The sequence below is a fragment of the Protobothrops mucrosquamatus genome, unplaced genomic scaffold (genome assembly GCF_001527695.2).
Source record: "Protobothrops mucrosquamatus isolate PMUCROS unplaced genomic scaffold, P.Mucros_1.0 scaffold45, whole genome shotgun sequence".
In the NCBI taxonomy this organism is placed as follows: Eukaryota; Metazoa; Chordata; class Lepidosauria; order Squamata; family Viperidae; genus Protobothrops; species Protobothrops mucrosquamatus.
Window position 1 is genome coordinate 2,352,278 of NW_015386427.1, and position 26,943 is coordinate 2,379,220.

General features: G+C 42.1%; 1 protein-coding gene across 1 annotated transcript in view; it reads right to left on the reverse strand.

Annotated features, from left to right (window-relative positions):
• Positions 1-24,042: 24,042 nt before the first annotated feature.
• FAM133B (family with sequence similarity 133 member B) overlaps positions 24,043-26,943 on the reverse strand; it is a 29,494-nt gene continuing 26,593 nt past the window's right edge. The window contains exons 12-13 of the mRNA XM_015811538.1: positions 24,660-24,803; positions 24,043-24,285 (exon numbers count right to left, since the gene is read on the reverse strand). Of these exons, the coding sequence (XP_015667024.1) occupies positions 24,043-24,285; positions 24,660-24,803 (387 nt within the window). The remainder of the gene's footprint in view (positions 24,286-24,659; positions 24,804-26,943) is intronic.

A 26,943-nucleotide genomic window follows, 5' to 3' on the forward strand; every position in this document is an offset into this window, starting at 1 on the left:
AGCTCAATGACTAATGGACCTAAGGGGCTTCAGAGATAACTTAGGGCTTGGGGGGAGGGGAATGTGATGGACAGTTTGACTGAGGTCTCATTTCTACCTAGAGCAGGTAGATATCAAAGGCCTCTGATTGGATTGCTCCTATGGGACCTCTCCCCGTTTGTTGATCTTGTGGGTTTCATGGTTTTCCAAGGAGATGTGGAGGATGGAATAACAGAAAACAACCAGAGTGGAGGAAGAAAGAGAGTGAATCCGAGAAGTTTCATGAAAGAGCCCATCACAGGCATTATATTATGGTGATATACTGGAAACTAGCCAATGGTTTTGTTTAAGATGACCTGCTGTGTGTTCAGGAGGGAAGAATCACAGAAATACCTTTTAAGGACACTGTGAGAAATATTCAAGGGTTCTTCATATAAAGTTGTTTAGATCTGTTCAAAGTTGGATTCCAACTGGATGAGTCCATGCAAATTAATGAGGCACCATCTTGTTCTGTTACCTGAGAAGAATTTACTATTAACTCATGAAGAAATGTACAGAATCTTTGGGATGTTAACCTGGCCACTTGTCCTTTTGCTCTTTACTCCCCCAGTTATTTAACACTGCCTGACAGATGACATATGATTGGGTCATACAATGATTAATACATCTTTAAGTGAGAAAGGAAGCAGTCAGTGGTACGACCCCTCTTGAAGAAGCATGACTATGAATAATTTTCATCTAGTTTCCAAGTTTCTCATCTTAGAGAATGCAGCTAAGATGGTGACTAGCTTGCAGCTCCGGAAAGTATTAGAGGAAATAGATCTTTCAAAGCAAGGGCACAGAGTGGAGATGGCATTGATTATACAGATAGTCTCACTTAATAACCATTCATTCAATGACTGAAGATACAACAGATTTTAACAAATGGTACTTATGCTGGATCCTCAAAGTTACAACTATCTAGTCACATATTGATCATTGGCAGAGCACCTACACTTGACAGTGTAGGCACTCTGCCAACACGAGGAGTGCTTCAACTTCTTCCACCTGCCTATCTCTCCTTCCCACCTCTGCTTTTTTGGTCAGCTGCACTCTGCCACCTCCAAATGGCCTCTGCTGTCTTCTTCCTCCTGCTTTTTCAGGCCTCAGTGGCAGAGTGAAAAAAGAATAGAAGTTTTTGTGGGGTGGGAGAATGGGCAGGAGGGGTTTGAAGCTGTTAAATAGGGCAAGACAGATACGAAGTCTTTCCCTAAGAGTGCCCTTCTGCGCATTCCCCCCTCCCTCAAATCTCTAACCTTTTGTCTGCGTTTTGCTGTTGAGTCCTAATGACTGCAACCAGAACTACCAAAGCTATCATTGCTAAGTGATGCTATAATGGGATGTTTAGCCCAATGACTACATTGCTTAGTGACAAAATTCCAATCCCAATTAGGGTCATTAGGTAAGAACTACCTCTACTTTTCTTTGGTCTTTGTAAGAACCAAATTGGTGTTGGTGCAACTGTAGCAATTCTTGATTTCTCAGTAAGTCATATTAGTGCACAATTAAGAAGATGATTCATCACTAAGTTTAGTGGCATTTGTATATAAAGAAACTGGTAGCATTCTCTATAAACTGACCATTGTACATACACTTATTAAAGTTATGCTGGGCCTGGGCAGTTGCTCATAAGCTTCATTTAGGTTTTTTTGTCTGAGGTACTAAAATGTGGCTCTAAGGATGCACAGTGATACCACTCCAGTTGTCACCCTATCCATTATTTCTGGATTTGATTCAATCCACAGGATACTCACAACAGAATTTGCAAGGGGCTTTTGACAATCTTTATGGATAGCAAGGAAGCATTTTATTCAGAAGGGTCTCTAGGATATCCAAGAGCAGCTAGCAGGTGGTGCTATTTGAATCCAACATGCCAATTATTTGGCAAAGAGTCCAGATTTGAAAGACCTAATGATTGCAGGAATATTATTGGTTCACTACCTGCCATTCCCACCTTCTGAGGTTTTTTGTTTTTTTTTAACTTTCTGGGGTAGCCTACAACTTTATAACTGTCTAGTGTTCTCAGATACTGTTTAGTTTTCCAGAATTAGCTCAGGTTAACTAAATGGTCAAAATCTTCCAGAATCTGCTGCTAACCTCTGGTGTACATGACAATTCAAAGGGTACCCTTTATCAAAGATAAAATTCTCTCTGAATGTTCTCCTCTGGAAATTTATTTGGAACCAAGGATATTGTTGCAATTACGATCAAGACTTTTGGTTTGCAGCATACCACTTCCTATTTGATTTATTAAAAACACTTTTAAAAAAGATGGAGCTGGGACATTGGTTGATATCAAAGGAGATACCAAGAAACATCGCAGCATCTAAAGGAATGATGTTGTCTACTCAAACTTACACTTCTGAGACACACAGAAATTGTCTCCATCGCCACTTAAAAAGAATGTTTTTTTTATTATTTCAAATGACTGGCTATTAGAAAACCATAAAAAATCACTTGGAAATCATATAAAAAAATCTATTAGTATCTCGAAGGCACTTGTATTTTCTTTCTGTAGGCTATTTCAAGTTGTGCTGATGTCAATAGGTAGTGCCAGGATATGTTAATTAAGGATAACTTTTTGATGGAGGCTCAGATTTGTAAAGAGGATTACTATATAAGGCTTTATTACCTTTTAGATAGGCATCCTAGGAATATATCTATGCCCAGAAAATTTTAAAAATAAAAATCATTATAAGTGGGAAGCCATCACCTTATTTCAAGACATGAATACAGTAAAGCTAAATTATTTGACAGAAATAAATATATAAAAAGAGTGCAGTAAGTATTTTCTACTACCCCGTGTTTCCCCGAAAATAAGACTGGGTGTTATATTAATTTTTGCTCCAAAAGACTCATTAGGGCTTATTTTTAGTTAAATCTTATTTTCAAGGTATTAAATGTGTCTGTCTGGCGATCTTAACTGGGGCTTATTTTTGGGGTAGGGCTTATATTACAAGCATCCTGAAAAATCATGCTAGGGCTTATTTTCTGGTTAAGTCTTATTTTCGGAGAAACAGGGTAAGTGTTGCTGTGCAGTAAAAATGAAATATCTCCAAAAAGAAACGTGTTCTGTATGTTTTTGTGCGTCTTTGAGTATCAAATTTTAATAACTGATTTAAAAAAATGAGAGATTTGTGAGTATGAACTATTTCTCCCCCGAGATATTTTAAATCTGTTCTTCCCCCTTGATATTTTGATATCTTGAGGCTAGGTGTCTGTAAATATTGACAGATTAAATAAAGAAAATGGTTACCCTCAAAAATGTGTACTTTGTTGTCACCTAAAGACAGCAAGAAATCTCTGCATTTGATTCACTGGTTTATCTAAAAGGCACAACTTCTGTATCTAACATGACTAGATAGTGGCAAGGTCTTTGTTACCAGCCAATGCCTACCTTCCCTCTGAAAAAAACTTACATCTTACTTATATACATTCCATACTCTTCACAGCAGTTTTTTATCTCAAAAATATCCCCAACATACATTGTGGGTAGGTATTTTCAAGTACTCATTTATGTGAAATACGGTCTGTTTTAAGGTTTTTTTCCCTAATATTTCATAATTTTCATCTTACCTTGCCTTTTACAAATATGATTCTTAAAGAAACTTGTTTATTTAAAATTTTGTATTATTTCTTTTGTGTTATATTATTTGTATAACTATCAATGATAATATATTTGTAAAGTTTCTCCGGAAGATTGCAAACCCTATTATTTTATACTTTGCAATGATTTTCTGTAATAGTTATAAAAAGTTTAACAACTGACAATGCAGGAAATTTTTACTGGTGCTTTTAAAACAAATAAACATAGCTTATGTGTTATACTCTATTACAGCATATCCTAATGAAACCCTAACAAGCTCCATTCAGAGAAATCAACATGTTCGGCCTTAGACATGTTGTACAAGCCTAAATGAACTGTACTGGATTGGATTAGAGTGCATGGACAATGTTCTTGGTTGTTGTTGTTTTTATTTTTATGAGTGACATATTACCATCGATCTATCTCTAAAGGTTCATTTTCTTTGGTAATTAATTGTTCCTTACTGTATTCAGTTTGATTACAGTCTTTTTCATTTAGTTGGGGTTTCTAATTTAAATATGTTCAATCTCTTCAATGACCGGTATTTGTTTATTTGTGGAATACCGGTCATTGAAGAGATTGAACATTATTTTTTTTGATGGCAAATTGTTCTCTGCAGAAAGTGCTGCTTATTTAGATTTTATTTTAAAATTAAAAAGTATAATGGAATCCAGAAGACCCAAATCACATATTTATCAAATATAAACTAATTGCATTGCTTAAAGAAAAAGTAAAGGGTCTAGAGGCAAGTCTAGTCACTCTGAGACTCAGACAATTAAATTAGAAACCCCAACTAAATGAAAAAGACTGTAATCAAACTGAATACAGTAGCTTCACCACTGCTTGGGCCAAAATTCCAGGTTCTGCTAGTGGCTGGAGAAGCCCTGGTGTTTTCCCTTGTTGCCTGTTGGTGGAGGCACAAACAGGGCAGCTAGCTACGTAGCTCTCTATGTCCTTCTTCAGTGACAGCCACCAAAATTGGCGCTTGACTAGGTGCAGGGTTTTTACAATACCAAAATGCCCTGCCACTTTTGAATCATAGCTTTTTTTTAGAACCATTGGCTCTGCAGGATGTACAGTTTGCATTGTACATTCATCCTTCTGCATTTGGAACCATTTGTCTTCCTCCAAAGCTCTTTTAGGGCACTCTTTAGATCATCAACTATTTGGGTTTTTGTTTTAGCCTGTGGCCAGGTGGTGAACGGGGACTGCCAGTTGCCTGAGGGAGATGACTGCCCTAATCACCTCTGGCTTTCAATTATTATATTGCGGCAGCGTGGATAGAGTGTCTGCTAGGAAGTCCCCCCCCCCGGGTGGTATCATAACATGAAGTTGATGTGACTAAAGTACTGAACCCAACAAACGTGTTTAGAAGATAACCTCAGTGGGAGGGGGATTAGAGCCTCTAGATTCTTATGGTCAGTCCATATTTCAAATGGGTTTTTGCCCCTTCTAGGAAATGTCTCCCAAGTTAGGAGAGTCCAGTGGGCTGCATAGGCTTCCTTCTCCCAAACTCATTAAACTTTTTAGAAGTGTAGGTGCATGGCTATAGGATCCCCTGCTGGTTTTCCTGCAGAAACACCATGCCCACTGCGACATCTCTGACATCAGCCTGAATGACAAAGGGGGCATTGTGGTCTGGGTGTTTCAGCACCAGCTCCACTGTGAACAGGCACTTAAGCTTTTATAATATGGCTTGGCATTTCATAGTCCATTTAAGCAGCTGGTTGGGCTTGGGCTTTCCCTCCCCTTTTGTCTTTAGTAGGTTGGTTATGAGGAGAGCTATCAGGAAAAATGAAGGAATGAATTGGCGATAAAAGTTCCCACATCCCAGGAAGCTTTGTAGTTGCTTCTGGGTAGAGGGAGGAGCCCACTATAGTACTGCCTGCACCTTTTCTGGGTCCATCTCTGTCCCCTTGTGGGAAATGCGGTAGTCCGGATAATCAATTTTACTTTAGAGAAATTCAGTGTCAAATCCTGGTGAAAAGCCCAATGAAGTAAAACACTGGAGACATAGCAATCTCTAATGTAAACTTTAATCAGGCATAACATACCGGCAGATAGTTAGGTCTGGCAATATGGCGGGAAACAGATAATTAAAAGAGTAAAACTTTCCCTCCCTTTCTGACAGTTCAGCAGTTGTTATGAGAAGAAACCTTCTGCTCGCCAAAACATCCTTCAGCAGCTTCGGCTCTTACACTGATAGGGAATACCTGTGAATCCCAAGCTCCCCACCTCCCACCTTGCAACTGTTGACAAGCTAGAAGCAACATGGCAGTCCTAATAAAATAGATCTTCATAGCTTGACATTTACATTTGGATAGCTTGGCATATAGTTTGGTCGCTCAAAGTTTTTTGGGCACAGCTCTGACTAGTTTTATGTGTTCTGCCATTGTCTCAGTGTACATTAAAATGTCATCCAGGTAAACCAGCATTCCCTTGTACAGGTACTCATGCAGGACTTTGTTTATCAGCTGCATGAACACAACAGGGGCCCCTTGCAGTCCAAAAGGGAGTATTCAGAATTGGAAACATCCTAAAGGGCAATTAAAAGCCATTTTCCACTCATCCCCTGTATTGATCCTACTCTGGAAGTATGCTACCCACAAATGCAATGTGATGAAGACCTGCTTGGCCAAATCGCTAGCATGTCCCTCATCAAGTGGAGGGGGTAGATGATTTCCATGCAGACAATATTAAGCCCCCAATAGTCCTTCTTTTCCATAAACAGTACTGGGACAGCCACCCTCGGTCTGACAGGTTGGATGAAACCACACTTCAGGTTTTTGTCTATAAAAGTCCATAGTCTCCAGTCGGGCTTCAGGCCGGGATACAGCACGGAAACGGCATTGGTCACGTTGGTAAATGATCTCTGGAGGGCCCGGGACAGGGGCCATTCCTATGTCCTTGTTCTTTTGGACCTCTCAGCAGCTTTTGATACCGTGGACCACGGTATCATGCTGCGACGTTTGGGTGAGTTAGGAGTGGGAGGCACTGTTATGCGGTGGTTCTCCTCCTTCCTCACCGACCGTACGCAGTCTGTATTGGCAGGGGGACAGAGGTCGACCCCAAGGCCCCTAACTTGTGGGGTCCCACAAGGGNATAATAACATGTAACAATAATATAACCATTAAATTACCTCAATATTATAACCAATATTCAGTTCATTAGCAATAAAGACCAGGTTTTACAGTCAATCCCTTAACAGTTATAAATATTATTGTATTCAACAAGGAGACAAGTAAATAAATTTTCTCACCCTCCTTGGGCATTCAACCTTTTGTTCCTAGTTAGCCTCCTCCAATTCAATCATACAATGGGTTATGTTCAATTAATTCTTATTGGTCTAACTCTCAAATCAATTACAATTTATCCCTTTTGTTTTAGAAACTTTTTAAAGCAATTAATTCACTTCTTAAGTTCTGAGTATCACTCTTCCCTCATTTAATGCTGATTGGTCGTCAGTTCTTATTCAAGATGTCCGCTCTCTCTGCTCAGTCCACACTGTCATTTTTTCAAGTTTATTTTGTTTTTTTGTTAAACTTCTTCTTGGCTTTGCTAGTTTGGAAGGACCTGGGGCAAGGAATAGGAGCTCACTCTGTTTTGCAGTGCTTGGGTCCAGAACCTGGGTTGTCAGCACTCCAGCTGATAAAGCTCAGAGTTTTTAACTGCTAAGCCACTCCGCACCCTTTACAACAGGGGTCTCCTGTGGGCCATGGCCCACTACCAGTCTGTGGCCTATTTATACCTGGGCCATGTGAGCGGCTGGCTGGTGTGTGTGCTCATATATGGACAGCCCCACTCATGACATTGTGGGCGCTTGGGCCCTCACTCGCATGAGCATCGCAAGCACTCGGGCCCCCACTGGTGCAGGTATCGGGGCTTGTGGCCCCACTCACGCGAACATCACAGGCCCAGTCACCAGACTCTTGAAGGCACTTGGGACCTCACTCACATGAGCATCACGGGTGCTCTCGGCTTCACTCGCACAAGCAACAGGTACTTGTGCGCACACATGTGCCTGTCCCTTCCCACAAAACCATCCCCCTTTCCCCCCCTCCTGGCCGCCAACTGGGAAAGGCTAGGAAACTTTGTTTTAGAAGATCTACATCTTGCTTGTTTAATGAAGGAATCAAAGTATATATTACAAGGACACTGTTAGATCAGTTTGCCGGTTCATCCCTGATAAAAATACTTGATCTCAGAGCAATAAAAATAATACATTTCATCAATTTTTGGTTGTAATCTATCACAATTTACCCATACTACATAATTTCAGCCTCTGCCTTATCAATTACAAATTGATTCTAAGAAATAGTCATGTTGACGAAACATCTCATTTGTTTTTAAAAATAATTATTATAGTTGGGAAGTTCAAAAATCCCTTTTGCTTGTATTTTGCTGAATTAATCCATTGGGAGCCAAGCTGCTGAAATAACAACCAAGAATTCGACAATGCTCTTGTAACAAGAGCTCAAAGGGATCGACCCAATCTCCATGGAAAAATCTGTATATTTCATTATTTTACTGATTATTAAAACTTTATCAAGCCAGAGAAGGAGGGAGGAGAGAAACTCTTCTCATTAGCACGCTGCTCATCATCTGCTTCATTAGTATGTCTTGTTATGTTGAACCTCAACTTCAAAATTAACCTATTCTATGGTACTGTCATATCTACAGATATGATTCCACAACTGAAATAATCTCCTGATCATGACAAGCACATCTTTTAAAATGTTAATCATTCCTTTGATCAAACCCATTATTTATACCTTGAGTAACAAGGATGTCTCTTTCCTCTGCCCAGGGCAATGGACAAATTGCTGAGAAGATGAGCATCTGAAGAAAAGATTTCTGTGAATTATCTATTGCAGGGGTGTCAAACTCAATTTCATTGAGGGCCGCATCAGCATTGGGGTTGCCCTCGGGGGGCCGGGTGGGTGTGGCCAGGGTGAGTGCGGCCTACTGGGTGGGCGTGGATAGAGTGGGTGTGGCCTACTGGGTGGGCATGGCCAGCTCTACATCGTTTGTGTCAAGGGTGCCTGTGGGGGTCTGGGCAGGAGTGGGACAGATTTGAGGGTCTCTGGCAGAAGGGGGTGGGACTAGGGCAAGCGCCAAGGCATGGTCCATTTCTTCATTCCTCACAAAGGGTGACACCTCCCCAGCATGCACCCACGGGGTGGGGCCGACGTGGCAAAGGCTGGTTCCTCGCTGTTTCCAGATAGCCTTGTGGAGCTAAGACTGAATGCGTTTCAGCATAGATGGCCACCACAAAATTGTACATTGGCTCCCGGCCGGCCTGGGCCAGGGCCAAGGCAGCAGGGGCCGTTCCCTCACTGTTTCCAGGATGGCTTCGCGGGCCACATGAAACCACTTCGTGGGCTGCATCCGGCCCCCGGGCCTTGTGTTTGACATGTCTGATCTATTGTAAATAGTATACCGACACCTTTCCCATTCTATGTTTTGTTCTTGTTGTCAATAGTCAGACAGGAATCACAAAACTGCAGCTTCCCTGCTGTGCTTAATGCCAGAGAATTTCTGATTTTGTATGTGCAACTTGTTTCGGTTCTGGACTTTAGTCCAAAAGTTTGTAAAATATTTTAGAAGACATAGGCAGAACTACAGGGACATGGTAGAAGTTGTGTCTGAGTTGCAAAAATAATAGAACATGTAATATCCTGAATAACTCTGACAAATGCTTGGAAGTGTAAAAAGAGGGGTCCTTGGTGCTCTCTGAGCTTGCTTGTTTTCCTGTAGATGTTTCATTACCCTAACTCAGTGATGGCGAACCTTTTAGAGACCGAGTGCCCAAAAACTGGCCCTGCCCCTGCTCCACCCCCTGCCCCGCCCCCACCCCATCTGCCTGCAGGGCCACTCACCGCCTCCAGGGCCTGCCGCAGATCGCCCAGGCAGCTCAGCAGCGCCATGGCAGCCACGCCCTCTGCCCGTGCCCCGCAACATCAACTGTGCATGATGGGGCGTGAGGCCAGATTCTTGTCTATGCTGCCTGACTGCCATAGGGGGCGAAATTTTGGCCCCCTCGGAGAGGGTACGCAATCTGGGGGTCCTCCTGGATTCACGGCTGACACTGGAAGACCAGTTGTCGGCCGTGACCAGGGGGGCGTTTTATCAGGTACGCCTGATACACCAGTTGCGACCTTTTCTGGACTGGGACGCCTTGCGCACAGTCACCCATGCCCTCGTCACCTCCCGCCTGGACTACTGTAATGCTCTCTACATGGGGCTCCCCTTGAGGAGCACCCGGAGGCTTCAACTGGTCCAGAATGCGGCCGCGCGGGCGGTGTTGGGAGGGACTCGTCGCTCCCATGTAACACCGCTGCTGTGCGAGCTGCACTGGTTGCCGGTAGCCTTCCGGGTGCGCTTCAAGGTGTTGGTCATCATCTTCAAAGCGCTCCATGGCATCGGACCTGGATATCTCCGAGACCGCCTTCTGCCGCAGATTACCTCCCATCGGCCGGTACGCTCCCACAGAGTGGATCTCCTCAGGGTGCCGTCAGCCAGACAGTGCCGGCTGGCGACCTCCAGGGGGAGGGCCTTCTCGGTGGGAGCCCCCACCCTCTGGAACGAACTACCCCCAGAGATCCGGGTGATCCCGGATCTCCCCTCCTTCCGCNGCGGGATTGGCCTAGGGAATTTTTAGTGGGGTTTTAAGAGAAATTTTAATTATATAGGCCATAGTAAATATTTCTTTTTAATTTGGTTTTAAATTAGGTATTTATTGTAGTATCTGTTTTATAAGGCTGTCAGCCGCCCTGAGTCCGGTAAGGAGAAGGGCGGGATAAAAATTGAATAAAATAAATAAATAAATAAATAGTTCCTCCAGTTCCCTAGGGGTCATGGAATACAGCTTAGGTTTGGGTAGTTTGGCTCCCAGTAGGATTTCTATGGAATGGTTGGCCAATGGGGTGGGAACACGTCTGACCCCTTTTTACTGAAAACGTACCATAAGTCCTAGTACTCTTTGATGATCTGAGGATTGCCTTGGGACTGGTCTTTGGCGACTGTTCCCACCTCTCTTTATGGCTTCGCTAAGGGGTAGGCTTTCTACGGTCCTTCTCCCATCCCCCTTTGCAACATTCACACATGGGTTTTTCTTTCCTCTAAGTGGACAGTAAGCAAACTGAAGTGAATCAAATACTGGAGGGAGGCTGGATACAATAAAGTCCTTTATTAACCTTTCAAAGCATAATGATGGATGGAGCCAGACAATAATCATTAAGACTCTATCATGGCCCCATTGGAGCCTGGTTTGGAGGATGAGGATAAGGAATTGGAACTGGGACTGTCCGACAGGGATGGTGAGGACGATGCTGTCCCAGGCCCCTCAGGCATTGGGGGAGGTGGTTGACCAGACAGCTGCCTGCTTGCACAGACACAGGGGAGACCTTTGTTTTTGCTTTACCTTTAGAACTGCCTTTGCTCTGTAACTTCCTGTTGCCCTGAGAACTGCCATTTCTCTTATGCCTGAACTTTGCCTTGTGGACTTTCCTGGTTATATATGGGCTGTTGTTTGGGGAACTGAGGATGGCTGCCTTCAGAGTGGTGTGGGGGCTCACTGGTCATTGGAGGGTCATTTGTCATTGGAGGACAATAAAAGACTTTCTAAAGGCCTGCCTTGCCTTGATCACCTGGGTCATAACAGACTATTGATGGAAGACTTTTTTTGGCCCTGGCAAAATAATGGCAATTTTAAAACACGATGGGACCACTGCCTGCTACAATGAAAGACTGAAAATATCTGTAATATCTGCACACTCCCGGGGATATTATCTGGGCCTGCTGGCTTCCAAATGTTAACTTTCCACAATGTCCTCCAGACAGAGGTAACATCAAATCTAAGCATTTGCTCATCAGGATAGGGCACAGCTTTCCTCGCAGAGGTCCTATTTGATACCTTGAATCTTCCAAAAAATGTGTTCAGTTCATTTAAGAAGTCCGTGTCACCCTTACAATATGATGAAGCCATTTTATAGTTTGTAATGGCCTGGTGTTTGTAGGATGCTGAAAACGTTCTGAACTTTCTGACAATGGGCTTTGCTGTTTTATGACCCTTTTCAAATTGGCTATGGCTGTTCTAAGCACCAGCATATCGCCGGATTTAAAAGCCACATTCCATGCTTTCAACATCTTGCAAACCTCATGTGTCATCCATGGTTTTTCATTAGCCCACACCACAATGTTTTTAAGAATACAGACATCCTCTTTTGATCATACCACCTCCTCCTCTGAAGATGGTCAGTGCCCGTGGGAGATTCCCTGCTGCAAAGGCTGCCATGCCCTGCTGCCTCCGTCACCCAAAACACCAAGCACAATGCCAACCTCACCTCCGGCTACTTTCTCTCTTCCTCCAGGCATCTTCAGAGACTGCAGTCGATCTCACCCCCTCTGTGCAACCCACCAACACTTTTGCTGCTGACATCTTCAACTGAAGCAGTCCGAAGCAATGCAGACTCTCCAGAACAGCTTTGTCAGTAGTTCCTCTCTTACTAAATATCTCCATATCTAATATGGACTGGCAGTCATATAACAGTTTAGCATTACAATTCTGCTTTCTTGTCACAAATTCCCATAGAATCACTCAACCAAATGGCACTTTCATCTCCAAAACTGAACTCTCTTGAGAGTCGAAGCAGCTGCAGTCAAGCAAGGCACTGCCATTTTGTTTAAACCATATACTCTGATGTCTTCCCTCTTACCTGTCTCCTGAAGAGATCCTTTGGGCAAGATTCATGGCTTTTTGTGTATTCTACTTTATCTTTAGGTATGGTGGCTTATCCAGCCAGATTGGGAGCAAGTATTCCCAATGATCCAGCTTGTATATAAATCATCAGGCTATACTTTAGGTTCTGCTTGGAAATGCCAAAAGATGACTTGTCTAGCATTGTGGGGACAAGTTGTAGACACAATTCAGATTTGGATACATAAGCTGTGAACCTCTTACTTACAAAACCAGTGTTCTATCAGAAATTGCTCTTGGTCAAGTTGATTGCTGCCTTGTCTGGGCAGAGTGAGAGGAAATGCCAACAGGGATCCAAGTCAGGGTGAAAGGCATTGGTTTTTAGGGCCAATATGGATCCCTGTGAGGTCACACTCTGAGTTTTCTGCTGCTTGGATCTCTCATACTGCTTCAGTCCAATGGACCACAAACAGTGCACAATTAATAATTAAGTAAATATCATACACCTTGACCGTGACACAGCCATTTGTTTACTGACAAAATTATAATGGCATTAAAAAAGGACCTTATGACCATTTTTCATATTTATGAAAAGTATGCAACATCCCCATGGTCACATAACCAAAATTTGGACGTTTGGCAATTGACATGTATTTACGATGGTTGCAGTGTCCTGGAGTCATGTGGTCACCCTCTGCAACCTGACAAGCAAATCAGTGGAGAAGTATGAGAGAGTAGGCTGCCTGAGATTAGCTAGCACCTACGCTGATAGTGGCCTGCTCTTTCAAGATCTCTCCCCAGCCAGCCTACCTGCTTAGCACAAAGCAGCTATAAAAGCCCTACAGCAAAGCAGCTGAGTATGGTGAGATGATGATTGTGGAGTAGCCGACATTGAAGGGTATTGGGAATGAGAAAGGTTGTGGGTTTTGCTATTCTGTATAGGAAACTGGAAGTTAAGGGGAAACTATAGTTTTATTTCTGATAGTAAGGAGCAGCAGTAGACCTGGGGAGGGTGTAGAAATACCCCTGGGTCTGCCAGTGTGTGGGTTGCCTAAAGGTCAGAGAGGTTGGAGTGGGCCTCTGGGGTATGGGAACCCACTGAATTGAATATGGACAAAAGGAGCCTGTGACAAAGTGGTGGCACTCTAAACAAGCTGTTGGGTAGCTCTCTGAGGCCATAAAAAGGGCAAAACAATACCACTTCTTGGAGATACTTCCAGTTCTCCATTCTTCTCCTGAAATTCCTCTCCATCTGCTAATTGTGAAAATTTTTGGCTAGAAGATAAATTAATAGGTGAGAATGCAAAATAGCATAAACTTTTTTAGGAAAATCAGAATATAACTATTGTATTTGTCTTCCAGTCCCTTTAATCTGAATGATCCTTTAGGACAGACATGGAAAGGGAACATTTTAAGATGCTGCAGATGAGCAGCTGGCTTTAGCAATTTTTTTTTCATTTTTTCACCTCTGAGGCTCCATTTAACAATCTGTGCAGTTGCTTAATGTTCACAACTGGGAGAGGAGGGATTGTGATCATTAAGTGAGTCAATCATGGCCACCATGGTGCCAAGTTTGATACATTTTTGATTGTCCTCATATAAGACTGTAGGCTGGGACATTGGCTCTCCAGGATCTTCAAGCAACTGACGTAACCTCATAGCCTTTTGACTAGCATAGGCAGCAGCAATGTATTCTGTCTCTGTAGCAGACAAAGCTATTGATATCTGCTTCTTGTTGAACCAAGATATAGGACTGTTTCCTAATTTGAACAAGTAACCACATGTGGATTTGCAAGTATTTGGGTCACCTGTCCAATCAAAGTCCACATAGCCTACAAGGTTCAAATCACCAACTGCAGACAGCTTCAGACTCAGATTCTTTGTTTGATATATCTTATGACTTTCTTGATTGCTGTCCAGTCTCTTTGACATGGTTGACTCACATATCTACAAAGAAGGGACATGGCAGTTGTGATGTCTGTACATATAGTGGTTGAAATATATAGCAATGCTCCCACTACTTTTCTGTACTGATCATTAATAGGAAGAAGATCCTCCTCTTCCATTTTTAAATATTCTGTGTCCATGGGAGTGCTTGCTTCTTTGGCTTTAATCATGTCAACCTGCTGAAGCACTGTCTCAATTTTAGATTTCTGATTTAACAGGAAGCCCCCATCTTCTTTGTGCTGTACATTAATTCCTAGGTAATATGTCTCATCTCCAAGATCTTTAGTCTCAAAATGCTGGTTAAACACTGAAGTCAACTTTGGAACTTCCTAATCCCTTTTGTGAATAATCAAGTCACCCACATAGAGTAAAATATACATATATTCATATTCTACACATTTTGAGTATAGACATGTGTCAGCTCTGCTTTGTTTGAATCCTTCATCTAGCAAGACTTTATTTTTACATTCCATGCTCAAGCTGATTGCTTGAGTCCATAAAGAGATTTTTGCAACTTGCACACGATGCTCTTCTCCATTTTTTCATGTATCCTTCTGGCTGTGTCATATATATTTCCTCTTCAATATCATCATTAAGAAAGGCTGTTCTGATATCATAGTGCTTTACAACCATTTTTCGAGAAGCTGCCATTGTCAACAGTGTTCTGAAAGTACTTTGTTTTGCAATTGGAGCAAAAGTAACATCATAATCCTCACCAAATTTTTGTGCATACCCTTTTGCCATTAAATGTGCTTTGTACCTACAGACCTTGCCTTCAGAGTCGCATTTGACCTTAAAAAGCCATTTGCAACTGATTGCCTGCTTATCATGAGGTAGCTCTGAAAGCGTCCATGTCTGCAGTTCACTAAGAGATGTCATCTCTTCATCAGCAGCTCTGATCCACTTTTGTTTCTCATGGATTGAAGTATTTGCATCTCATCCCATGAATCTAGCTCTGGTTTAGTGATATGTGAGCAACATAGTACAGATGCTTGACTAGGATGTATATTGCTTCTGGTGGATTTTCTGATTGAAGCCTCTTGTAGCCTGGTTTCTTCTTTTATGGCAGTTGGATAGTCTGTTAATGTCTATTTCTGTGACACTTTATTGCTTATCTTCATGTCACACGGATGTGGAAGTTCCCTCAGTTTGAAGCGTTTGTGTTAGTTCATGAAGTTTCATTGACAATTACACTTTTACTGATAGTTACCTTGTTTGTGTCTTGGTGTAGAATTCTGTATCCATTTTGAAATTCATTGTACCCCACAAGTACACCTTCCTTTGTGCTAGCATCCCATTTTGTACGTTTTTGTTTGGGAATGGGCACATTAGGCTTTGCTTCCAAAACATTTGGGGCCTTTCCATTCCATAGTTCATATGGAGTTTTCTCAGTTGATTGTCCTGGTAGTCAAATTTGGAGATAGCATGCAGTCATAATTGCCTTTCCTCAGTTTGTGATTGGCATATCTGCATCAAATAGCATGGTTCTTCCACTCTGACATAGAGTATGATACATTCTTTTTGCAAACCCATTTTGTTCTGGGTTCTATGGTACAGTAGTTTGAAATATTATGCCATGCTTTCTGAGAATTGCCTGTATGTATTCATCTGTATATTCAGTTCTATTGTCTGTGCACTCAGCATTTTGCCAAATTTGTTGCTTACTTGAGTCAATTCTGCTATCCAGCCACCTAAGGCAGCCTAAAGCCTGGCAATTCTGCTATCCAGCCACCTAAGGCAGCCTAAAGCCTGGCAGCAGAAGTTACAGGGGCCACGGAGCTGTTAAAATCTGCAGGTCATGGAGAGGATGTGTAGCATCCCTGACAATACTGCCTGTCTTGATCAAGCAGTGCTTATAGGCTATATCCTGGATAGAAGGAAGTGAACTTCCAATAATCTTTTCTGTCATCCTCACCACTCTCTGCACAGCCTTCCTGTCTGAAACATAATACTTTCAAACCAGATAGTAATACAATACGACAGGATGCTTTCAATGATCCTATAGAAAGTGGTAAGGACAGGGGATGGAAGATGTGCTCATCTGATATGATTCAGAAAATGCTGCTGTGCTCACTTTACCAGTGTCTCATTGCTGAATGACCAAACTAACCTGCTCATCAGCTGCACACCCAGTTGAATCACTAATACACAGAGGTGTATGGCTTTGCCTGCCTTTTCTGAAATCAACAATGATCTCTTTTGTTTTTCCTACATTTAAAACCAAGCTGTTTTATTAACCAGTTCACCAAACCCTCTACCTCCTCCCAGTAAGCACCCACTACTGTTCTGCTATCCACATACTTCATAATATGGTTGGTAGCAAATCTTGCACAGCAGTCATGAGTCAACAGGGTGAACAACAGTGGACTTAGGACAGAGCCCTGAGGAGAATCTGTGCTAAAAAAAAAAAAAGATTAAACATATTAGTCCCAACTCACATATCAGTGAGAAAATCAAGAATCCAGTTGTACAAAGGAATATTGAAGCCTAAAAGATCCAGTTTGTCTACTGAGGAACGATCAAAATGCTGAACAAACCAACAAACTGCATTCGCACATGAGTATTTCTTTCCCCTAAGTGTGCCAAGCTCAGATGGAGAACAGAGGAAATATCATCCTTGTGGAGTGATTTGGACAGTAAGCAAACTGAAGTGAGTCAAATGCTGGAGGGAGGTTGGATACAATAAAGTCCTTTATCAGACTTTCAAAACATTTCATAATGATGGGCATAAGTACAACCAGATGATAATCATTAAGCCCTTTTAATTGAAGAGTTTTTTGGCACTGGCAAAATAATAGCAGTCTTAAGACTGCCTGCTGCAATGAAAGATTGAAAATATCTGTAAGAACACAAGCCAATTCATCTGCGCACTCCCTAAGAACATGCCCCGGGATATTATCCAGGGCTGCTGCTTTCAGAATGTTAACTTTCCACAATGTCCTCCAGACAGAGGTATCATCAAAGCTAAGCATTTGCTAATCAAGATGGGGCACAGCTTTCCTTGCAGGAATCTTATTCGATGCCTTGAATTTTCCAAAAAATGTATTCAGCTCATTTAAAAAGTCTGTGTTGCCCTTAGAACACAATGGAATCACCTTATAGTATGTAATGGATTGGATGCCTTGCCACATATGCCTGGTGTTCATAAGGGTCCTGAAAAAAGTTGTCAACCTTCTGACAATGGGCTTGCTTTGCTGTTTTATGGTGCTTTTCAAATTGGTTCTAGCTATTCTAAGCACCGGCATACCACCAGATTTAAAAGCCACATTCTGTGTTTTCAACATCCTGCAAAGCTTACGTATCATCCATGGTTTTTCATTAGCTCATACCACAAAGTTTTTAAGGACATCCTCAATGCACTTCTGAATATATGTAGACATAGTGGTGGCATACTCCTCTAAATTAATATGTTGGTTATCTGTTGCAGTTTCTTTAAACAGGTCCCAATCCGAACACTCAAAAGCAATCTTGTAATATTTCTATAGTTCCCTCTGCCCAAACCCTCACCTGCTTCACTATTGGTTTCTCTTTAAGTAACAGAGGCTTATATGCTGGAATAAGCAGCACAGAGAGATGGCCAGAAGAGCCAAGGTGAGGGCAGCGGGGGAGAGGGGGAGGATAGCTTAGAGATGAGTTTCCTGGGCCCTGTGTGTCATGTGCAGTTTTTTTGTTTAATTTTTCAACTGTGGGATAAAGGCTTCAAAGGGCTGATTAACAAAAGATATGCCCCTATCTGTCTCTCCCCCAGAGACAAAGGACCTGTGGGAGCAATAACCTTGCAGTAGTGTCTGCAGTTTTATTGCACATGGAGATTTCCACCCATTCAAAAAAGCCTTCCATGTAACCAGAAAATTATGGTCCCATGTGCCAATCTGTCTCTGCCTATATAATGGGAATTGCAACTTGGAGTAGTTCCTGTTTTGAATTGACATTCCACGTGATTAGCAGCTGCTGATCCCTTTGCCTGTTCTGACCCAAGTTACACTGGCAAGGTAGAGATTAAACAGGGCCTGTTTATTGCTCACTTATCTCAGTGTCAAATAACCCACCAATGGGGCTGGTGAAGCTCCACCCCAATCCTCAGTTTTCCCTCAGTCTGAATTCCCCCGGCTCCATAAACTAAGTCCTAAGTGACCCATGTGGTATTGTAACTTCCTTCTTTGCCTCAAGTCCAGAGTTCCAACAACCAAAGCACAACCCAAGAGTCTGAAGTCCCAGAGCCAAGTTCAAAGTCCACAAGCAAAGTCCGAGGCTCAGAATCCAAAAACAGTCCAAAGTTCAAGAAACGATTTATGAAAGCCGAGAAGACATACATCAAAACAAGTAAGTGTTCCTGATAAACATAACTTCCCCCAGCGTCTGATTAAATCACTCTTCCGCAGCTGTTACTTATGACGAGGGGTACAGTTACTTCCTCATAAGCAATCTGTCAAGGTTGAATCGCTAAGATGCCTGCTAACTTTTATTACTTGCCTATTACTATTACTGTATCAACTTGCCATAGATACAGGGGAGAGGGTTAGAAAGTGTAGGGGAAAAACTGGATTCTAAGAAGCCGTCCACGGACCTTGAGAGCCTACAAGAATGCCAAGATCAGTAATGCAGGTGTCTGACAGAGAAGTGGACTGTTCTCATAACAAACCAAAGATATATGATTGGGCAATGTGAACAACTGGTGGGGGTTAAGGGAAGCTATTGTTAACTGGGCAGATTTTTGTGTGGAAAAGCAGAGCTGGTTTTGCTTCTTCGGTTCTGAGAAGTATAATCAATAAACTTTATCTTTTATGATACTTCAGAGCCTTGAAGATTCCTTGATTTTGAGTTCACTATTTGGATGGTTGACACAGTCTCTCTGACTTCCTTTGTGTCTCCCTCTGCTCTGCTCTCCTCATCAGCAAATCGGATGCGGGAGGCAGCTTTTCCTCATCAGAGGTGATCTGGAGTCTGTCATCTCTGCTGGCTCTCTGCAACTGCTACATTCCTGCAGGCAGCTCTCTGTTTGGTCGGCTGCCCCCTCCCCACTGCCAGCCAGCCCTGGGGCTACCTCGTCCTCAGCCCCTGAATTCTCCACTTGTTTGGAGGGGATCATGCCTTCCCCCATTGGATAGTCCCAGTTCCAACTCCTCCTCCCCCTCTGAACCGGGATCCGCTGATTGGGCCACATTACAACTTGATGTTCCTTTGTCAAGGTTTTCACTGCTCCTTCATGGGTCATTTTATATAAGTCCAAAATAATCTTAATTAAGTTACCTATACCAAGGCATGTGCCTATCAAGAAATCTGTAGTTCTGCCACTTGTATGCAGTAAGAATTTGACAAGCCCCTAAATTTAAATCTCTGGTAGAAACAGCTACACAGGAGATATTTTGGGATCTGTCCTTGCACCAGTAAACCAGATGTCTTTGTCTGGGGCATGAAGTTTTAGATAAGTCAAACCGAAAGCCAAAATTCATGCTTTTATTCAAGAATGGAGGCAGAAAGCAGATCAGGTGTGGATAAATTCTCTAGACTGTAAATTCTCCCATCTGATTTCAGAATGGGCCGGCTATTAAAAAGATTTACTGATTTATTTAAAATATCTTCCTTCTCTAAGTTGCAGCTATTTTCTGTGATCCCTGTTTCAACAGCCTTTGGTTTGGAGTATTGTTTGGGGGGGGGCTGCAAGGGACCTGGTGATCTCTACCTGTGCACTAATATGTGTCCCCATGCTGGCCATGATGGGTTTGGTTAGTCTCTGGAACAAAGTCAGAGGTCTGTAAGGCAGATAGTAGTGCAATAGAGATTTGCTTACCCAAAGGAAAGTGTTTAATAAAGTTTCAGCTCCAGTACAGTATCTAACAGAGCTTGCTTAGGATCATTGTGGATAGATCAGAATTCCTCATGTCTTTAGAATCTCTCCAATTCCCCTCCCCCATACCTCCAGTCAAGACCCATATATTTATTTACCACAGCAATGAAGCAGCCTTAGAAATTGACTAAGCAGAAGTCTGAGATTGCAATTTCTTCAGAATCTTATACTTGGTTTCCAATACTTTCCTTGATCATTTCTTTCTAACTGCTCCACCCACTCCTTCAAACTTATAATAGAAGCCCCACCCCATCTTCATGTTTTCTTCCAAATCTCTCACCTTTAGCCACATTTGCACATGCTCATCTTCTCCACTTTCTGTTCCTGGCTGCTCCACAAATTCCTATTCTTGTCTTTTCCTCTTCTTTCCCAGCTTTCTTTCACTACTTGCAGCTCCATCACATTTTTTACTTTCCTCTCCAACATTCTTAACAGGTTCTTGGTCAGAAAAGTATTGGAATCTGAGTTGATGTAGCCTTTAGGTCCATTAGAGGGGGATCAGGGCTTAGGGCCCCTAGATCAATAACAATCCATTTCTGCTCGCTTCCTGTTAAAGAAATATGAGTAACTATTTATTCCCACTCTTCCCATTGCTGGTTCTGGGCATTTTTATGCCTTGCTTGGGTTACCACTACTGCTGTTAAAGCCCAAGGAACCTTACTACATAATTCTCCAAAAAGCTCCTTCCTATAAAAAAGAAAACCTGGAGTTTCATCAAGATCTGGCCTATTAAACAGGCAATTTGGTAAGATTGTTGCTTTATTTATCTGTGCAGTTCCCCTACTTTAATACATTTTCCACAAGAGAATGCTAGGTGCTTATTCCTAGTATACTGTAGGTCTACATAAGATTTTTAATTTTTGCACAGCATGCTTTTGTTACCATTTCTCTTCCCTTCCTACATTATCCTTCAATTGAGCCAAGATCTCTTTTAGTTCCACCATTTGGCTCTTTTGTAGCTGTTAATCAGCCTGCAAAAAATGGTGATTATTTTTGAGTTGCTCCAAGTCGCCTTTTAAAGAGGAGTTCTCCAATCACAACTGCCTGAGGAGCTGATTCCTTTGAGTCAGCCCAACTCTCAATACTACTGCAAACACTCCAGGTACATAGTTTTATTTCATTCCTCCTCTTAATTTGTACAGCTCCCCAAATTCTACCTTAACATCTCTCCCTGAATACACTGACTTCATTTTCTCCTGCAAATCACCAATAGGCAATCCCAATTTCTTTCTCCATCACTTCACGATATATCAAACCCATTTCCCCCTCCTCAGGTTCTCCAGTGGAGCTGTCGCCAAGAAGGCAGGAAATGCAAAGCACCCTTTTGCTGAGCATCCCCAAATTTCCAGAAAGGCATTACTGATCACTCAAATACATTCAAAGGTCTAATCCATGTATCCCATTTCTGACACCATTAAAAATGTTACATGTGTGCTCTCAGGTTTGGCTTATGTTCACACACAGCCCTGGAAAACAGCCACATTGAAATAACTTTCAGCTGAACACTGAGGCACAAATGGTTCTTTAGAATACATGGAGACAGGTTAAATTTAAAATAATAGTAAACTTTACTGATTACAATGTATATATTTGCTCTTTCACACATGCACACAAACATTCATTCACGCTTACCTACGTTCTCTACTAGGCTGGCAGGCACTAGCCAAAGGGACAGAAACCTCCAAGTCTGGGTCCAAAGGTGACACAAGTGGGCAGGTTTCAGTATTAAAGACACTTTAAAAAAAGATGGAGCTGGGATATTGGGTGACATCAAAGGAGATACCAGGAAGCTCCTCCCTCCCAGCATCTTCAGAAATGATCTCATCTACTCAGATTTACAAGGATTATTACATTCTAAAGACATGGGTTTTCACACAAAAATTGTCTCCATCACCACCATAAAAGAACATTTATTATTTCTTTCAAATGACTAGCTATTAGAAAGCCATGAAAAACAATTGCAAATTATACAAAAAAAAAATCTATTCGTAACCTGAAGGCACGTATTTCCTTCCAGTAGGCCATTTCAAGTTGTGCTGATGTCAATAAAGGGCTAGGATACATTAACTGAGGATAACTTTTTGATGGAGGCTCAGGAATATAAAGAAGATTATTATTTTAAGCTTCACTGCCTTTCAGGTAGGCATCCTGGGAATATATCTGAGCACAGAAAATTAAAAGAAATCAATATAATTATTTAGCGCAAAACCATCACAAATTTGCAGTTTGTTGTCACCTAGAGACTGCAAGAAATCCCTGCATCTGATCTACTGGCTTATCTAAGAGGTCCAGCTTCTGAATCTAATGGCAAGGTCTTTGTTACCAGCCAATGCCCACCTTCCTTCTGAAAAAACTATCCTCAACTTACATTGTTGGTAAGTATTTTCAAGCACTCTTCAGTGTGAAACACAGTCTGTCTTAAGACATTTTTCCCTTATATGCTTCAGAATTTTCATCTTACCTTGCATTTAAAAAATATGATTCTTAAAGAAAATATTTTAAATTTTGCATTTTTTTTTTGTGTTACATTATTTGAATAATTAGCAACATTAACATTGGATGGGTGATCTTGGATGGGTGGCAGTGCCCCAGAGAGATCCAGTCCGCAAAATCTTCTTAGACTCCTGCTTGAAGAGCAGGTGGCAGTTATGGCCAGGAGAGCCTGTGCACAACTGCAGATTATGTGCCATTGAAACCCTTTCGTGAGACAACAATGCTTGCTTACAGTCACTCATGCCCTAGTCACCTCCCATCATTAACTATTGCAACGTACTCTACATGGGGCTGCCCTTGAAAGTTATCCAGAAGCTTTAATTGGTTCAAAATTCAGCGATCCACATGGCTTTGTGCAGGCCTAGATGTGCACAAGTGTCATCTCTCCTATGAGAGCTGCATTAGCTGCTGATTTGCTTCTGGGTCCAATTCAGGGTGCTGGTTGTTACCTTTAAAGTCCTACATGGTTATTTGAAAGACCAACTTATAACATTCATCCAACCCACTAGAGTGGGAAGCAGGGAATGCTATGGGTCCCCTTTGCTGAGGTCCATCTAACAGGACAAAGAAGGTCCATCTAACAGGACAAAGAAGGTCCATCTAACAGGACAAAGAAGAAGGGCCTTCTCCATGGTGGGTCCCTCCTATGGAACATCATCCCCATAGAGATAAAATTAACCCCACTTGACATTTTTTCATAAGGCCCTAAAAATCTGGTGCTACCAATAGGTCTGGGGGCCCAAGAATGGAATGGAGTCCATCTAGTGGCTTATTTAATTGATTGTTGTCACCAGGAGAATGGGGGAGGAGTTATTGCTTGTTATTGTTTTTATATTGAGTTTTTATCTTTATAAGCCACTCTGAGTAATGAATGAATTGGGTGGCCATATAAATTTTCACAAATAAACAAACCAACAAACATATTATTCTAACTCAGCTTTTGCAAGTGATGAGAAACTGCTTACTCATGAGTAAAACAAACCTTATTAAAACAGGACAGGAACAATCTTTGTTCACATTGGATAGACAAAACCAAAAAGAAGTAGTCACAAAGGAAAGTTTTTTCCCATTCTGACACAGGGCAGGAACAGTCTGTTCACTTGAGAACTCCAGACAGAAAGTCTTTCAAGGATTAATCCAAGCAGAAACAGTCCCTGTTCACACTGGCTGAGCAAATTCACTACCTATTAGTTCCCAGCAGGGAGACTCAGTTGGCACCTCAAATACAGAGCAAATAGTCCCAACTGATTCTAGCAAAGAAATCCAACTTGCTTGATGTACCCGGGAAAATGAACGGTTGTCTGCAACAACAGGCCACTCCCAAACCTCTACTATTTATTTCCCAGCAAGGAGGGACTGGCTAACATCTACGTCTTCTTTTCCCTGAGAGCCGGCTTATTGCCTTCTGTTGCTCTCCTCTCTACGCATATGCGCATCTGGGACAGGCCCCTTCTATTCCTCCCCCTCACTCAGTTCAGACCCCGAAGACAGCTGCCTCTCCGCCTGGGCACAGACAGATGGCCCTGGCTCTGCATCTGCCTCTGATTCTGCTTCCTCATCAGAACTTTCCAAAGGCTCCAAAGTTGACCCAGGCTCCCCCTCCCCCTCATCTGACTCTGTTGCTAGCTCTGTTGGCAGCCAACGGATCACAACACTATCCCTCACCACAGGACCCTTTCCCCGGGTCAGACGAATCTGTTTGAGACCATGAAGAGAATTGATCGTGGAACGCATGCACAATGGTCGCATCCTCCCATGTAAACTCCATAGTCCTCCCACTCGATCAGGAACTGGAACCAGCCTTTCAGCCAGTGTGAGTCTTGGATGGTGACCTCGTACTCAAAAGAGCTGTCTCTGTCATGTGGTTCAGGTGGAGGATGTTCTGGTCGGTGGAGCAGACAGGCCAGTTGTTCTGAAACGAGGGACCGGTAGAAGACTGGATGTACTTTTAGTGAGCGTGGGTTAATGACAGCTTCGATGGGGAAAGGGACTAGGTACCAGTGATCCAATTTCTTGACAGGACAGTCTGACAGAAGGTGCCTGGTTGACAGCCAGTCCTGATCTCTCACAGCCAAAGTTGGCATATCATGCCAAGACTGATCAGTGACTTTTTTATAATCCGCCTTGGCTTTATCCAGTTGCCGTTGCACCAACTGATAAACAGCTTGTAAATTGGCAAGATAATCACTAGCTGTAGGAACTGGCAAATTGAGCTGTGTAAGGGGAAAAAGCGAGGATGAAACCCAACATTGGCCAGGAAAGGTGTCATCAGCATGGAGGTGTGCTGCGAGTTGTTGAAAGCAAGCCTGGCTACTGCAAGGTAGTCTGCCCCATTGTCCCATTTCTGATTCACGAAGCAGCGCAGATAGCGAAGGATTTTTTGCCCTTCGGACAGAGTGGATTGATGGTCACCATTTGAGCTTAACTCGCCTCACCTGCCAATTTCATAACAAATACCCTAACAAACTCAAATAAGTCTACTGACTAATCCTTACTTGTTTTCTTTCATTTAGGGCTAGCCATTTTCAGGAGGGACAGAATGGCAGGACCACTATTCTGCTATGCCATGCATTGCTTGCTACCAGCCCGCCATACTCAGCAGGGGGAGGATAAAGGGGGAGGAAAATGGGGGGGTTGCCTCAGAGGAATTGAAATTAGGCATTATGCTGTCCCATGAGAGCCACCAGCCGTTTCAAAGTCACATTATGGAATGCAGAACCATCCAACCCGTGAAGACTGTTACCCAAACAATTTGTTAACACCTAATCAGACACTCAAAGGTAACTGGGGGGGGGGGAGGTGGGAACAAGGGAAAAATTAACCATATGCTTTGGGCGTGAAAATCCCAGATCCAGCTTTGCTTCTTCTGTAACCACTTGGCTTTAGTAAATTATATTTTTGCTAACAATGGATTCAAGAATCTGTCTTCTCAACTAACCAAGTTGGGGCAGTTGACAGTGGTCAACATATGATGCAACCAGTTGGCATGGCTTTTACAAAAAAGTTTTTTTCCCCCTATGGAGGTAATGATCTGTTATTTGACAAAGGAAATACAAAAGAAAACACAAAAGGAAACACAAACTAGGGAAAATGCATTTACATGTACTAGGTTTCTTTACAGTAGGTTATCAAAATAATAGTTTATTCCAAAGCATTCAGAACCAGAAGAGATTAATTTTGAGGAAAATTCCAAGAACCTAAAACAGATTATTGAAGAGAGATTCAAAGAAATCTGTTTGAAACTAAATAATAAAACTAGCTTTGTGAGAAAATGGCCACTCTAGACAGATGATCAGTGGTAAAAAGAAGTCATGCTCAAGGACATATAACAGACGAAGCAAAAAGGAGTATGGAAGATTTTGAAGACCAGGATAAGGAATTACTATTAAATATATGATGAGGATTTAAAAAATGGAGGAATCTCTGTGAAAGATGTTTTTCTAGAATGCATGTGATTAATTTCTGGCTGTTCATTTGATAATTAGAAAAAATACTACAAGCTAAATATTGAATGTAAAATACAATTATTTTCTATCTCAGATTTAAATTCTTTTAATCTTTGTTTTATTATTTTCTGTAACTATTTCCTTTTCTAAGTGGAAATGTTTTATCTTGAAATTCAAACCTTTATCTTAAGTGAACATTTTATTCACATCTGTATCTGTCCAATTTATGACTCAAAAGATCACACTTGTAACATGCTCATATTTGCAAAACTCTGCATTACCACCAATCCTCCTGTATAAACATTGCTTTTCCTTGATGTCTAAAGCTACCTGAAGCTACTGCATATATAAACAGCATAATTTATTATTTAGCATAATAATGACCTGATACACTGGGGATCAGGCTGCTTTGCATACATCCTAGTGCAAACTCAATATTTTCTGTAAGAGCAAATGCCATTTTTGTGTGTGTATCACCATGTTTTGACAGTTTTTGTAAATTTTGTATATGAAGCAAATTTGAATTCAGCATTTCTAAATGGAACATTGTGGCTTTTAATTTTAAATTTTAAAAATTAAAATTAAAATTTACATTTTTATTTTTATTTTATTTTAATCCAGCATCCTTCCTGTTCTCTTTCCTATCCAGCCTGATGATATCAGGCTAATTCAAAGGGATGTTCATTCTGAATATTTTATTTGACCTGTAATGATGCCCTTGACGTGATGGCCCGGTGCCTGGAGGCCGTAAGGGTCTGGATGGGGAGAAACAGACTCAGGCTCAACCCTTCCAAGACCGAGTGGCTGTGGCTGCCGGCGCCTCGGCATAGTCAGTTGACTCCGTCGCTGACTATAGGGGGCGAAACTTTGGCTCCCTCGGAGAGGGTGCGCAATCTGGGTGTCCTCC